The 14,799-nt window shown below is 40.0% G+C and overlaps 1 protein-coding gene across 1 annotated transcript; it reads right to left on the reverse strand.

The window, feature by feature from the left end:
* Positions 1-2,923: 2,923 nt before the first annotated feature.
* Positions 2,924-7,545, reverse strand: LOC138148197 (olfactory receptor 2AT4-like). Its single transcript, XM_069070767.1, has 2 exons — positions 6,617-7,545; positions 2,924-2,981 (listed from the first exon to the last, which is right to left on the reverse strand). The coding sequence occupies exons 1-2, from the start codon at positions 7,543-7,545 to the stop codon at positions 2,924-2,926; spliced, it is 987 nt and encodes a 328-aa protein (XP_068926868.1).
* Positions 7,546-14,799: the final 7,254 nt, after the last annotated feature.

Consider the following 14,799-nt stretch of genomic DNA (forward strand, 5'->3'; position numbering starts at 1 on the left):
GAAAATATATTTAGTATGAATGTATACGTAGAACCCATATTAGATTGCATGCTGTGTTGGGGAGTGGGGGGTGAAGAGGAGGGGAGAAAATTCAAAACTCAAAATCTTATGGAAGGGAATATTGAAAACTAAAAATAAATAAATAAAATTTGAAAATACTGGAAAGCACAGGGATAAATGGACCTTTCCTTATTATAATTAATAATATCTATCAAGAACAAATATGTAATGGAGAAAACCTAGAGGCCTTCCTAATAAAATCAAGGGGAAAGCAAGAATATCCAATTATTAACAGTATTTTTAACATAGTCCTATTGCTAGTTGTAGCAATAAGACAAGAAAATGAAATAAAAGGAATAAATATAATATAACAACTAATAAAATATAATAAATAATAAAAATTAAAAAATAAATATAACATAAAAACAAAAAATTACCTCTTTTGCAGATATGTTGATTTACTTAGAAGTTATTAAAGTTAACCATAAAATTATTTGAAATTGTAAATTCAGCAAAAATTGAAGTATATAAAATAAATCTATGATTTAGAAAATATATCAGAGCATTCCCTGAGGCAAGGAGATAATAAATAACTTGTTTAGGATGATAGGGATGGTAAGTTTTAGAGGCAAAATTGGAACCTAGGTCTTCCTCTTTTTAAGAAAATCAATTCACAAATATTTATTGTCTACCATGCACCTAATATTTTACTAGAAACTGTGAATTTAAAGTCCAAAAATGAAATAATCCTTTCTCTCAAAAAACTTATAGTTTATTGGGAATTAAGAAAATCTTCACATGGGAAATGTCATTTGAACAGAATTTTGAAGGATAAAAGGGATTCTAAAGGGAAGAGGTGAAGTAGGAATGCATTACAAATATGGCAGCCAGCCAGTGTAAAGGCACTGAGACAGATGATGGAACGTCAAGAGGAAGGAACAGAGAGTAGGGTAATTTTGCTGAATTGTATAGTGCATAAGGAGGGAGTGATGTATAGTAAGATTAGAAATGAGCGTTGGGCCCAGATTGTGAAGGGCTTTAAAAACTAAACAAAGGAGCTTATATTTGATAATTGGAGGGGTTTTTGTTTGTTTTGTCTTTTCTTTTCAGTGTGGAAGGAAAATCACTTGTAACTTTCTGAAAAATGGATTAGAAAAAAGAGAGACTTGAATGAGGGATACCATTTAAGAAGCTTTTACAAAAGTCCAGGTAAAAGGTAATGAGGGCCTGAACTATGGGTAGTGGTAAATATATGAGATGAGAGAAGGGGACAGTTATGGGAGATATTGTGGAGGTAGAATTTATGAGATTTGATGATTAGGTATGTGGGTGACAAAGAGTTAGATGGTCAATGATAATTCTGAGATCACGAACCTGGGTGACTAGGAAAATGGTAGTACCCTTGACAGAATTCGAGAAATTTAGAATGGGGATGGGTTTGGGGGAAAAAATAATGACATGCTGAGTTTGGGATGCCCATGTAACATCCAGCTTGAAATATCCAATAGACATTTGCAGATAGGAGTGAGGGAACTGGCAATCAGGGGAGATGAAAGCTAGGTATACAGATTTGGCAGTCTTATACAAAGAAAAACTAATTAAACCCCTTGGGAGCTGGTAAGGATGGAGAGGTAGAGAAACAGAGACAGAGATAGACAGAGATAGGGAGAGAGACAGAGAGACAGAAACAGAGATAGAGAAGGAAGGGGAGATAGAAAAGGAGGGAAAGAGAAACTAGAAAAAGGCCCAGGACAGAGCCTTAGAGTTAAAGGACATGATGTTATTCTTATTAGTCTTAACATCATCGTCATCATCATCATCATCATTATATGATAATGGTTGTTTAACCAGCAAAGGATACTGTGGACTTGTCAGACAGTATGAGGAGAGCCAAGAGGGCACTATCACAAAAACCTAGAGAGAATAACAAAGGTGAGTGGGTGACCGACAATGCCAATGCTGCAGAAAGGTTAAGAAGGATAAGAATTGAGAAAAAGTCATAATATCTGGCAATTAAAAGAACAATGGCAACTTTGGAGAAAACAGTTTTAGTTAATTGATGAGGTTGAAAGCCAGATTGCAGTAGTTAAAGCCCCAGAGTAAGAGGAGAAAGCAAAGGAAGATGTGGAGTAGACTGGTTCACAGCACACAGTATATATCAGTGTGGAAAACTGTATAAAGCTTATTCAGGAGACATCTATTTGCTTGCTTCTGTTGAAAAAAATGGAAAAGAAGTGTCAACAGGATAAGAAAAAAATCACGTGGTAGATACAAGAGCAAGACTCAATCTAAAGACTATGTTAAAATCAACAAAAGTGAAAATACTTTCTGAAAAACTAGATCAACAAATTGCATGAAGAATTTAAGCACCATAATTCTGATGCACACAGCACAACTCTTGCTACTACTCCACACTCAAACTAGCCTGATGACATTGGGTAAATCACTTGGCATCTCTCAGCCTCAGTTTCCTCCTCTGTAAAATGAGGATAACAATACTTATACTGCCTCCCTCATAGCTTTGTTGTGCAGAAAGTGGTTTGTTAACTTTAAAGAATTATGAAAATATGAGTTATTATCTTCATTATTGTACATTTATAGTTGGAAAAGTCTTTAAAGGCAATGACTCCATGGCCAGTGTTTTGCTCAGCTACTCGTGTTAGCATTGTGACCAGCTGTCTGCACCACAGCCAATAGCACTGAGTCAGCATGGTAGACTATAGCTTGGGAAGTGGCTTTGAGAACTAAGTCAGCACCCTGAATAGCAGTCTTATTCCAGGATTCAACTGTCTGCCCTCATGAAGATGTACACCACTGAACAAGCTTCCTTACTAGTGGAAGATTAACTAAATTATGAAAGAATCAATAGGTCAGTAATGTGTATAGTAACTGCTTGCTTGTGTGAGAACTTTGTTTCCAAATTCTATCTAATACCATAATTGAAGGACTTATTGTCACTACTCATCACACCTTGGAGATATTTTATGTATTGGTTCCCAAGAATACATGACTGTATATGTACATGATGCATGATCTCCAGGGAAATAAAGATGTGTCATACAAGGTCTGGATTGGCTTTCTCAGAGGTGCAGTAGCTAGGGCCCAAAACAACAGCCAATACTAGGAAAGTCAGGAAGGGAAAAATCTGGACCACCATACCCAAGTTGTTGCAAACTGCCTTATCTCTCATCCATATTTCTATCATATCAAACTCTCTATTCTTACTCAGACAAAGTGCTTATCTGACTAGGATATACCACTTCTGAAGGGAATTCAAAGCCAGACTAAATATATACTACTGTTCCATTGGATTCAGGTGGGTATCCTTTTTTTAAAAAAATATTTTATTTTTTCCAAATACATGCAAAAACAGTTTTGGAATTCAGTTTTTAAAACTTTGAATTCCAAATTTTTCCCTCCCTCCCTCACCTTTGGTGTATAGAATTTTTCATCATGAGTCCTTTTGGAATTGTCTTGAATCATTGTATTGCTGAGAGTAGCTAAGTTGTTCACAGTTGATCATCGTACAATATTAGTATTATTGTGTACAATGTTCTCCTGGTTCTGCTCATTTCACTTTGCATCAGTTCATGTAAGTCTTTCCAGATTTTTCTGAAATCAGCTTGCTTGTCATTTATTATAACACAATAGTATTCTATTACAATCATATGCCATCTCTTGTGGCATTACTCAGTTGATGGGTATCCCCTCAATTTCCAATTCTTTGCTACCACAAAAAGAGCTGCTATAAATATTCTTGTACAAATATGCCCTCCCCTCCTTTTTAAAAAAAAATCCCTTCAGAATACAGACCTAGTAGTGGTATTGCTGGGGCAAAGGGTTTGCACAGTTTTATAGCCCTTTGGGCACACTTCAAAATTGCTCTCAGAATGGTTGGATCAAAGTCCACCAACAGTGCTTTAACATATTTTTATTTAGTCTCTCTTTATGTGTCGTTTCCATCGTATATGGCAGCAAAGGAGATGAGGTATGGCGCAAGGAACCCTGGACTGGTAGTCAGAAGTCTTCCAATTCAAAGTTCAGCTTTGTATTTGGCATGCAGTGGAACTCCCTTCATTTATCATTTTATTCCCTCTGAGACTCAGTTTACCCATTTATAAAAGGTTTGGATTAGATGAATTCTAAGGCCCCTTCCCATTTTAACATTTGATCTTTGGTTCCCTTCTAGCTATAACTTTCTATGTTCTTAAGATCTCACCCAACATTTATCATTTTTCTTTTCTATAATGCTAGCCAATCTGATTAGCTGTGAAGTAGTATTTCAGAGTTGTTTCAATTTGCATTTCTCTAATCAATAATGATTTAGAGAATTTTTTCATATGACTATTGAGAGCTTTGATTTCTTATTTTGAAAACTACTCATTCATGTCCTTCAATCATTTATCATTTGGGAAATGACTTGTATTCTTATACATTTGCCTCTGTTCTTTATATATTTGAGAAGTGAGACCATTATCAGAGACACCCAAAATTTTATAGGTGGAACTCCTGATACTTATCTCTATAGCTTAAATTTGGCTTTCCCACTCTTGAACCCACTGATAATGCCTTGGTTCTCCTCAGTGGTGCAGAAATTCAGGCAAAACTTGTTATGCATATTCTTTATACCAATAGCTAGTACTGTGGCTAGCAACCTTTTGTTTGTGTGGAAACCTTGTTTCCAAATTCTAGATTTTTATGATCCTGACAGAGCAGTGTGAGTCATGGGAGTACAGTGATCTCTATTGCTACTCACATAATTTGGGGCTTGTAGCACCTTTTACACTAATGACTTTCCTTACTTATTTAAGAAATATATACATTCATTATGTCACAACCACATTTTAGCCCATTTCCTCCAACATCAGGATAATCTTTTAAAAATTAAAGGTTGGTTAGAGGTGTAGGAAATAAATTTGTTCTTGAGAACCCTGTGTTTCATGATTATTCAATCAATAAATATTTATTAAGGTCCTACTATATGCTGGACACTATACTAGTCACTGGGGATACATCAAGGACAAAGAATGAAACAGTCCCTGCTTGCAATGTGGAGGAGCCTCAAGTTCACACATCTACAGCATAAATGTAGTCAATAAATTCACAGAAAGAAGTTAAATACAAAACAGTTGGGGGTGGGCAATAGCAATGGTGGGGGGAGGGGAATCAGAAAAGGCTTTATACAGAAGATGGTGCTTGAGCTGCACCTTAACGTTAGAGAGAGGTTCTACGAAGACTTTAAGAGACTATGAGTTATGAAGGGAGTGTGTTCTAGGAATGTGGGATGACCAGTGCAAAGGCATAGAGATGAGAGATTAGGATACACTTATTTTGTGTTCAGGTCTCTATGTGTCGTTTCCATTGTATAAGGCAGCAAAGGAGTAGTGAGGTATGGTTTAAGGAACCCTGGACAGTCAGGAGTCCTCCATTCAAATTCCAACTCTGTATTTGGCATGCAGCAGAACTCCCTTCAGCAGTCATTTTATTCCCCCTAAGACTCAGTTTACCCATTTGTAAAAGACAGGTTTGGATTATATGAATTCTAAGGCCTCTTCCTGTTTTAATATTTGATGTTTGGGTCCCTTCTAGCTATAACTTTCTATGTTCTTAAGATCTTTTCTTTAGCTGAGCGCTGGCCTTGAAATCAGGAGACATGAATCTGAATCCTGCTTCAGACATTTATTAGCTTGTGACACTGGGCAAGTCATTGAAACAACCAGAACTTTACTTTCCTCGTTGGTAAAATGGGAACAATGATACTTACTTAGAGTATATTGCTTATGTCACAGGATTGTTCTGAAGAAAGTACTTGCAAAACTTAAAAGACTATTAAAATCTGAATAATTTTAAATTAAGTTCCTAGCTCTAACAACCTATTTTCTAAAGTCCTTTCCAACTCTGACATTCTTCTTCCATTTCTGACATTCTATGTCCTAAGGCCCCTTCCAGCTCTGACAGTCTTGGTTCTAAGAATCTGTGAAAGGTACATACACACATGTGTATATATATGCATATACATATGTATATATGTATGTATACACACACATATATATACATACAAACACACACACATATATTTGCAAAGTCCATCATTATAAGATTCCATTCAAATCCCATTGCAAGAAGGTCCTATTGTCCCTCTTTTTAAAATTCAATTTTATTTTTATTTCCAGTTTCAGATTTTTCTTCCCCCCCCACTCCAGTCCTTTAACTTTTGAACTAACTGGTAATATCTAGTAGGAGGCCTGACAATTGCTTGGTATAAACAGCTTTTCAATTTTTCCATCTTGGTGACTCTAGAGATAAGTATGGGAGGAGGGCAAGCATGGAATCAGGAAGACTTGACTTCAAATTCAGCCTCAGTCAGTCACTAGTTGTGTGACCCTGGTCAAGTCACTAAATCTTTTTTTGCTTCAGTTTCTTCATTGGTAAAATGGCGATAATAATAGTACCTACCCTATTGGGTTGTTGTGAGAGGCAAATTATACAATAATTGTAAAGCAGTTAGCATGGTGCTTGGCACATAGTAAGCACTATCTAAATGTTAGCTATTATTATTATTTATGATTGTCATCATCATCAAGGACTTCAATGATAACCTCTGTTTCAATGGCTCATGAATTTGGTGATGGCGGCTTTGACATCCTTGTTCCTCAGGGTGTAGATGAGGGGGTTTACCACAGGTGTGAGGATGGCATATACCACATTGCCCATGATGTGGAAGTCCACAGGAAGGTCAGCTCTGTAGGCCACATAAGCCACAGCAATAGATGTGTAGTAGGTGCCAACAACAAGGAGATGGGATGTACAGGTGGAGAAGGCCTTCGACCGGCCCTCCTTTGAGCTGATCTTCAGGATGGAGACAAGGATGTGAGCATAGGATAGGACAACCAGTAGCAAGGGCATGAAGGAAACAACCATGGCACAACAGAAACCCAGGAATGTCTGGAAGGTGGGGTCTGAGCAGGAGGCCTGCACCACTGCCAGGTGGTCACAGAAGCAGTGGAAGACCTGGTTCAGGGTGCCAAAGGCCATCTGGGATGACTGGACCACAGCTGGGATGGGCAGCAGGAGGGCAGCTAGCCAGGCACCAACTGCCAGCTTGGCATTGACCTGTGGGGTCATGCGGACTGTATAGTGCAATGGGTGGCAGATAGCTTCATAGCGGTCATAGGCCATGACAACCAGAATAAAAGCCTCAGAGCAGGAGAAGCCATGGAAGAAGTACATTTGCAGGAAGCAGGCTGGGAAGGAGAGGATTCGGTCACCTAGCAAGAAAAGAGAGAGCATCCTAGGGATGGTGGTTGTGGTGAAGAGGATGTCCAGTGCTGAGAGGTTGGTCAGGAAGAAGTACATGGGCTTGTGAAGGTTGGAGTCAATCACCACAGCCACCAGGATCAGAATGTTGCCAGTGATGACAAGGAGATAGAGGATGAGGAAAATGAAGAAGACAGGGAGGAAGAGAGATTTTGGGAGGGAGGGAATGCCCATCAGGTAAAAGGAGATGGGAGAGCCATCTGAGCTGTTACAGGCCCATTCATTCATGATGAGACAGAGCTTGGCCTTATTGGGACCAATGCTAGGAACACCTGGAAATGGGAACCATCAGAAAAAACGTTAGGTCTTACAGAGATGCCTATTGGTTTTGCCTTTCTGAGGGCAAATATCTACCATCCATCATCTCTAATATAACCACTACTAATTGGAAGGGAACATGGTGCATTTGAAAGGGCATTATTCTTAGACTGGAGAGATCTGAGTTCATATTCAAGGTCTTCCAGTTACCAGTTTGTATCTGCTGTTTTGCCTGGTTTCAACTCTAAGGAACAAGATGGGTCTTCCAGGATAAGTTCATCAATTCTAATCTCACCACCATAGGCTGCCAGCTCAAGTCTTGGTTGACACCATCTCCCTCAGCCTCCTTTCCCCTCTGTTTGGAGGGCTGAAGGGTGGGGTACCAAACTCCGTCCAAAGCCTTCCTTTACATAGAACAGAAAATGGATTCAACTCACTCTACTCTGTGTCTGCTCCTCTATCTGGTTTCAACTCCCCAGAATGTGATACTCCTTGGTGTCTCCCCTCTCCCCTAACCTTGCTTTTCTCCCTCCTTTTGTACATTGTCTCCTCTTATTAGATTGTGAGCTCCTTGAGGGCAGGGACTATATTTTTATTAATTGTGTGCCCAGCACTTAGGACAGTGCATGGCACATAGCAGGCATATAATAAATGCTTATTGGAGTAGATTAGACTCACCTGATATGTGATTCCAGGGAAATCAAGCCATCTTGAGAAGACAGTGGGTTCTAGTGTAAAGAATGCAGGATTTGGAGTCAGAGTATTTAGGTTTGAATCTTGCCCCTGCCGCCTGGCCAAATCATAGCCTCTTTGGACTTCAGTTTCCTCATTTGTACAATGGAGGTGGGACTAAATGACCTCTAAGCTCTCTCCCAGCTCCAAACATCTGTGATTTATGACCTCTTCTGTCTTCATTTTCACACTGGGGAAAATGGAGAGAATACCTGCACTTTTCCTGGCTTCTTGTGAGGAAGACACAAGTGCTAGAAGAACCTCAGTGATAAAAGGATGGTATGAAGGCAAGCTCCTTCCATTGGAATCATCAGATTAGGGAGAAGGGTGGGGCAGGAGTTGGTCCTGGCTTAAAATCCTCCAGGTGGTGCCAATTGACTGAATCCCACTAAATACTGTAGGGCAAGCTGTTTAACCAAGCTAAGATCCTTCCTTTGACCTTTCAAAATATAGCTATATTGTGTCCTGAACCATGAATTAGGAAGACCTGAGTTCAAATTCAAGCTCTCTGGGCCTCAGTTTCCTTATCTATAAAATGAAAGAACTGGACTAGATCTCTCAAGTTATTTCAATTACAACATCTTACAATTTTAGTGGATCATCTTCCTGAGTTGAAATATGGCCTCAGACACTTTGTTAGCTCTATGACCTTGGCCAAATCACTTCACTTGTCTGCCTCGGTTTCCTCAACTGTAAAATGAGGATAATAATAGAGCCTTTCCCCAAGGGTTGTTGTAAGGATCAAATGAGATAGTATTTGTAAAGTGCTTAGTACAGTTCCTTGCACATAGTAGGCACTTAATAAATGTTTGTTCCTCTTGGTCTATTACAATTTTTTTTCTGGCCTTATGCTGTTGTTTCTGTCTTAGTCTTAGGAGTCTGTTTCTTTCCTACTATGGACCACCTTGACATGAATATAGGCAAAGAGACCTGTACAGGCAATTGTCCTTTATTTGGCTTTCTTGGAGCCTGGGCATTAATTTCCTCTTAAAACTGCTGTTTATTTCTTATCCATGACTCCCCAGTGGCTCCACTCACCATACCTCTTTCTATCATCTTGGAGCCGTAACCACCACTTCCCTATATGTATAGTTTTGCCCATTAGAAAGTAAACTCCTTGAGGGCACAGAGTGCATTTTATTCCTCATCCCTACTCCCCCCAACACACACTTAACACATTTCTGGGTGCATAGTAAACATGTGGGTAAAGGGTTTTTTTTTCATTTATTTAAAATAATTAATTCTAGGGGTCCCTAATAGTGTTTAAGACTCAGAGAATCCTTTACACACATCTCAGGAGGTGGGTTATAGAAGGATTAAAATATCGTTTCATATCACTCCTCTTCTTATACTCTATGCCACCATGAAGTAGCACAACTAGCTGTTCCCCTTACCAGACATCCCATCTCTTATCTTCATACCTTTACACAGATGGTCTTCTTTGCCTTGAATACACTCTCTCCTTGCTTCTTCACCTGTTAGAATCCCTTGTTGTTCAGTCATTTTTCACTCATTTCTGACTCTTCATGACCCCATTTGAAGTTTTCTTGGCAAAGACACTAGAGTTGTTTGCCATCTCCTTCTCCAGTTTATTTTACAGATAAGGAGACTGGAGCGAACAGGGTTTAAGCGACTCACCCAGGGTCATGCAACTAGTAAGTGTCTGCATCTGGATTTCAACTCAGATGAGTCTTCCTGACTCCAGATGGGGCACTCTATCTACTGTGCTACCTGGTTGCCCCTATCTTCCTCCAAAACTCAGATCAAGGGATACCATCATACCTTTCCTGATTGCTCCAGTTTTTACTGCTTTGTCTCTCTTTAAATTTCTTTATGTATGCATTGTCATGACTTAACTGAATTCATTGTGCTGTGTCATGGAGCTGGCCTTGCAGCCAGGGAGACCTGGGTTGAAATCCCATCATTTGAATTCAAATCTGCTGTCAGACACTTACTAGCTGTATAACCCTGGACAAGCCACTTAAATACTGTTTGCCTCAGTTTCCTCAAATATAAAATGTGGATTATAATAGCTTAAGCTTGATTTTTATTTTATCTTTTTATCCCTAGAATCTAGAACAATGACTGGTGCATAGTAAACATTTAAATAATTGAAACATCTTTTACTAGGTTCCATTTCTTTCTCCAGCTCATTTTACAGATGATGAAACTGAGGCAGAGTTAAGTGACTTGCCCAGGGTCACACAGCTAGAATGACTGAGGCCATATTTGAACTCAGGAAGATGATCCTCTAGAATTGTGAGATGTCATAACTGAAATAACTTGAGAGATTTAGTCCAGTTCTTTCATTTTATAGGAAACTGAGGCCCAGAGATAGTGATTTGTTAAAAGTCACACAGTGATTCAGTAGAGGGGCTAAAACTCATAGGATCATAGATTAGAGCTAGAAAAGACCAATTCCCTTGTTTTACAAATGAGGAAACTGGGGTACAGGAAGCTGAGTTAAAGTGACTTGTCCAGGACCACACAGCTAATAAGTATCTAAAGTAAGATCTGAGCCTAGGTCTTCCTGATTCCAGGTCCATTTTCCTATTCACCAGGTGACCATACCACCCCTCTCAGGTCTCTTCATTCCCAGTCCAGGAACCTTTTCATCCATTATTTCTATTTCTCTCCTTGGTGTTCTAATAGAATGAATCTGCTCCTTCTTCTCCGTAACATTTCTTCATTTATTTGAAGATAGAGATTATTTTCCCCCAAATCCTTTTTTCCTCAGGATGAACATCTCCAACTGCCTCAGACCTCCCATAGTGGCCCTGAGAAGTTTGGGAAATGAAATTAAGAACAAACTCCAAATCAATAGAGTCTGTGATATGACTAGAAATGGTGACAAGGCAACCCTTGGGGGAGAATGGAAATCACTGAGATTCAATGTATGAATGTTCCATATATGCAAAAATATTTTAGATGGGATCCCCAACGTGGTGTGGGAGACCATCTACATAGTATGACAGGAGGTGCTAGGTGTCTCTCTCTAACCCAAAATCTCCAACTCCCTCTCACTGTCCAGTGGTGATTTATTCCTTTGGAGTAATTATTGACCTCTTATAAAAAATGAAAGCATCTTTGGGAGAAGGAGCATATACATTCCCAGCACCTTGGTAGAAACAAATTTATCAGACTCTTTTCTCCTAGTAAAAGGTGAGAGGAGCACTCAAGCACTTGAGGTGAGGTGGGAAGAGGCACTGCAATGAGGAAGTGGTGGTGGTGCAAACCAAAGACAGACTTCTCCAATGTCACAATTGTCCTCAAGCATGGCCCAGTTTCTAGTGCCCAGCATATAAACTGAAAGAGGTCAACTTGCTTAAGTTTAGAGAATAGAGACCCTTGAACTTCAGCCTCCTTTAAGTGAAGGGATTGGATTAGATATCCAAAGCCTTTTTCCAAGAGTCTAGTTCATTCTTTCCATTCCTCTTTATCCCATCATGCCCCATTCCAATCCATGCTGCTACAGGGAATGGCATGTTGGAAAATGCAGTGGATTGGAAGTCAGAGCAGGGAAGTTCAAATCCTGAATCTGCTATTTAATACGCTATCATTGTACAAGTCACTTAATCTCCTGAACCTGCTTTCTCCTTTAAAATATAAGTAGGCTAGACTAGTTGTTTTCTGTTGTTGATCTCCAGCTCTGAGTTCTGTTCATTGTCTTTCCCTTCATTCTAGCTTTTGTGCCTAATTTTGTTGTGAATTGAGGCTCACCTTCTTACATTGTATAAAGAAAAGGTTTCTGAGCAAAAGAATGCCATAGGAAAGAATAGAGAAGGCATACTTAATTGCCAAAGAGAGCCTTGAGGTTCCATGGTTTTATCAATGTGAGTGCTCCCTTTGTTAATGCAGTTCATGACTCTCAGCACCTTAGGAAATGGTCTTCCTGAGTTATTGTGGTCAATAACCACATCATCCAATGGTCAAGCTTCTGAGTCACAGAATTTCACAGAATCTTTGAATTGAAAAGAGAACTAGGAGGTCATCTAGGTTTACTCATACCTGAACAAGAATTCCTTCCATGGCACCCCAACAAGTGGTCATCCAGCTTTTGCTTGAAGACTTGTGGGGCACCCATTACCTCTTGGAGGTGGACCATTTCACTATAGGACAACTCCAATTATTAAGGTGTTTTCCTTATTTTGAGGTTAAATATGCTTCTCCACCAGCTTTCCTACACCTTTTGAGTTCTGTACTCAGGGGCCAGGCACAACTCACTCAATCTCTCCTTCCCAAGAAAACCCTCTAAATATTTAACGATAGTTCTCATTTGCCCCCAAGTCCTCTTTTCTCTTCTCTTGGCTAAATATCCCCAGTTCCCTTAATTGGCCATTAAATACTTTAGTCTAGAGGATCCTCAGCATCCTCATCTCCCTTCTTCAGATGCTTTCTGATTTATCAACACCCTTCTTACTGTGTTGCCCTAGAACTATAAGCAACGTTCCAGATGTGGTCTGAACAAGGCAGAGAATACCAGGGCTATCATTGCTCTCGTCCTGAGCATTGTGTCTCTCCGTAAAAGCTAAGATTACATAAGCTTTTTTTGACTACCATATTGTTCTGTTGATATAGAGAGTTGGAGCTTTTCTTTTCAGAGCTCAGAGATGGAGAATGAGACAGCTATCTCATCCCTGTCTCCCCTCTCTCTCTGATTTTACCTCTTAGCACAGCCCTGGGAAGTCCTGAAACTTTAGGAATCTGGGGTCCTACATATTATGCCCCTGCTCACCTGTCAAGATTGGGGAAACCTGGTTCCAGTGCCTCCCCTCCCCCATCTGGCTAGTCATAGGCCCCCAGCTCTGTGGGGTTAGGGGAGTCCAGCTCTGGCTGATGCCCAGCTCCTTTAAATCCGGGACAATGATCTTTTCTCACCCCCTTCCACCTCTTCTCTTCCCTAGAGGAACTGATACCTCCCCTAGACTATTGGAGGTCAGCACCAGCACCTCTGCCCCTGAGGTTTCTTCTCCCCCCTGCCCTGGGGATGTTGCCTGCCAGACAGACAATAACAACTGTCTGGCACCAGAGGAGAAGAGGAGAGCCTCTGGGGTTTGCTTATTTGAGATTAACCAGGAAGTGGAGGCATTATGTTCCTGCTTCAGCCCCCATAGCAATAGCAATAACTGTCTCCCTTCTGTATTGTACTTTCTGATTATAAAAATTTTCATATATCCATGCCTTTGTGGTGGAGGGGAAAGAACCATGGATTTGGAGTCAGATTAGCTGGGTTCAAATCCCATTGCTGTTAAAACCTGTGTGACTTTCTTTCTATTTTTTTTTTTAAGCAATTGGGGTTAAGTAACTTGCTCAAGGTTACACGGCCAGTTATTTCCCGGTGTGGTGCTGAGTGTCTGAGCCCCGGATTCGATCTCCAGATCATCCCAACACTGGAGCTGGTGCTCTATCTTGCTGAGCCACCTGGCCGCCCCTAAACCTGTGTGACTTTAAGTAACTTACTTTCTCTCTGGGCCTCAGTTTCCTCCTCTATATAATGAGGGGTTTAGGGAAGGGATTCTCATCCTAGGGTCTGTGAACTTTTAAAAACAATGTGATAGCTATATTTCAATATGTTCAGTTTCCTTTTATGCCTTTAAGAACATGATTCTGAGAGAGGGAACCACAGGGAGGACATCAGTAACTGAAGGAATATAGGAAAATACGCAGAAGATGGTACTTGAGCTGCACCTTAGAGGAAGAGCGGGACTCTATAAGGTGGTGTTAAGAAGGGAGTACATTCCAAGCATGTGGGGCTAAGCTGACAGTTTTCATCCTTTTTATATTGACTCTATTCCATCTACCCACTCAATTAATGAATGATAGTGGGGCCTCAGAAAGTCATATCTCACACAGAAGCCAAGGAGTTGACTTACCTATGAGCCAAACTTTATCCTAGACCACTGACCTAAAGTGGCTCAATTATCACATGTGTAAATACATCTGACTCCTAATTGCACAATTCACTAATGAGACATTCTTTGATAACATGCTTTGAACATATTAAATACTTAATAAATACTTATTGATTATTTATAAAAGGACCCAATATCCAGGGGCTGAAGAAGTCATGTTAGACCAGGGTAGGACATATAGCACTTGTGACTCCAGGTATGCTTTAATTGCAAACTCAACCAATAGACAGTATGGAGACAGAGTCTCTGGTTCATCTCTGAAGTTCTCACTAGTAACAACTCTAATGTGAGGGTGGTTAATTTATGGGAGGCAGCTTAGTCAGCATTTGATGGTGAATCAGAGGATGTGGTTTCAAGTCCTGGATCTGCTGCTTGCTATTTATATGACCTTGAGCAAATTACTTAATTTATCTTGGCTTCCGTTTCTTCATCCAGAAAACGAGGGGATTGGACTAGATGACCTCTAATTAGGGTCTCTTCTAGCTCGGATCCTAAGATCCATAAACAATAATAAACAAACAAGGAACTAAGCTAAGTCAGCACCATGGCTAGCAACCTGTTTCTGGTACCTGGAGTAACG

Source organism: Petaurus breviceps, unplaced genomic scaffold (assembly GCF_028583685.1).
Source record: "Petaurus breviceps papuanus isolate PSGF00001 unplaced genomic scaffold, PetGlider_PUasm1.0 90823, whole genome shotgun sequence".
NCBI lineage: Eukaryota > Metazoa > Chordata > Mammalia > Diprotodontia > Petauridae > Petaurus > Petaurus breviceps.

What these genes read in the sequence shown, in the direction of transcription:
- LOC138148197 (XM_069070767.1), bottom strand. Translation starts at nt 7,545, where the DNA reads ATGAATGAATGGGCCTGTAACAGCTCAGATGGCTCTCCCATCTCCTTT. An exon ending in GCCGCCATCACCAAATTCAT is followed by an intron (nt 2,982 to 6,616) that starts GAGCCATTGAAA and finishes CCAATACATAAA; the next exon opens with ATATCTCCAAGGTGTGATGA.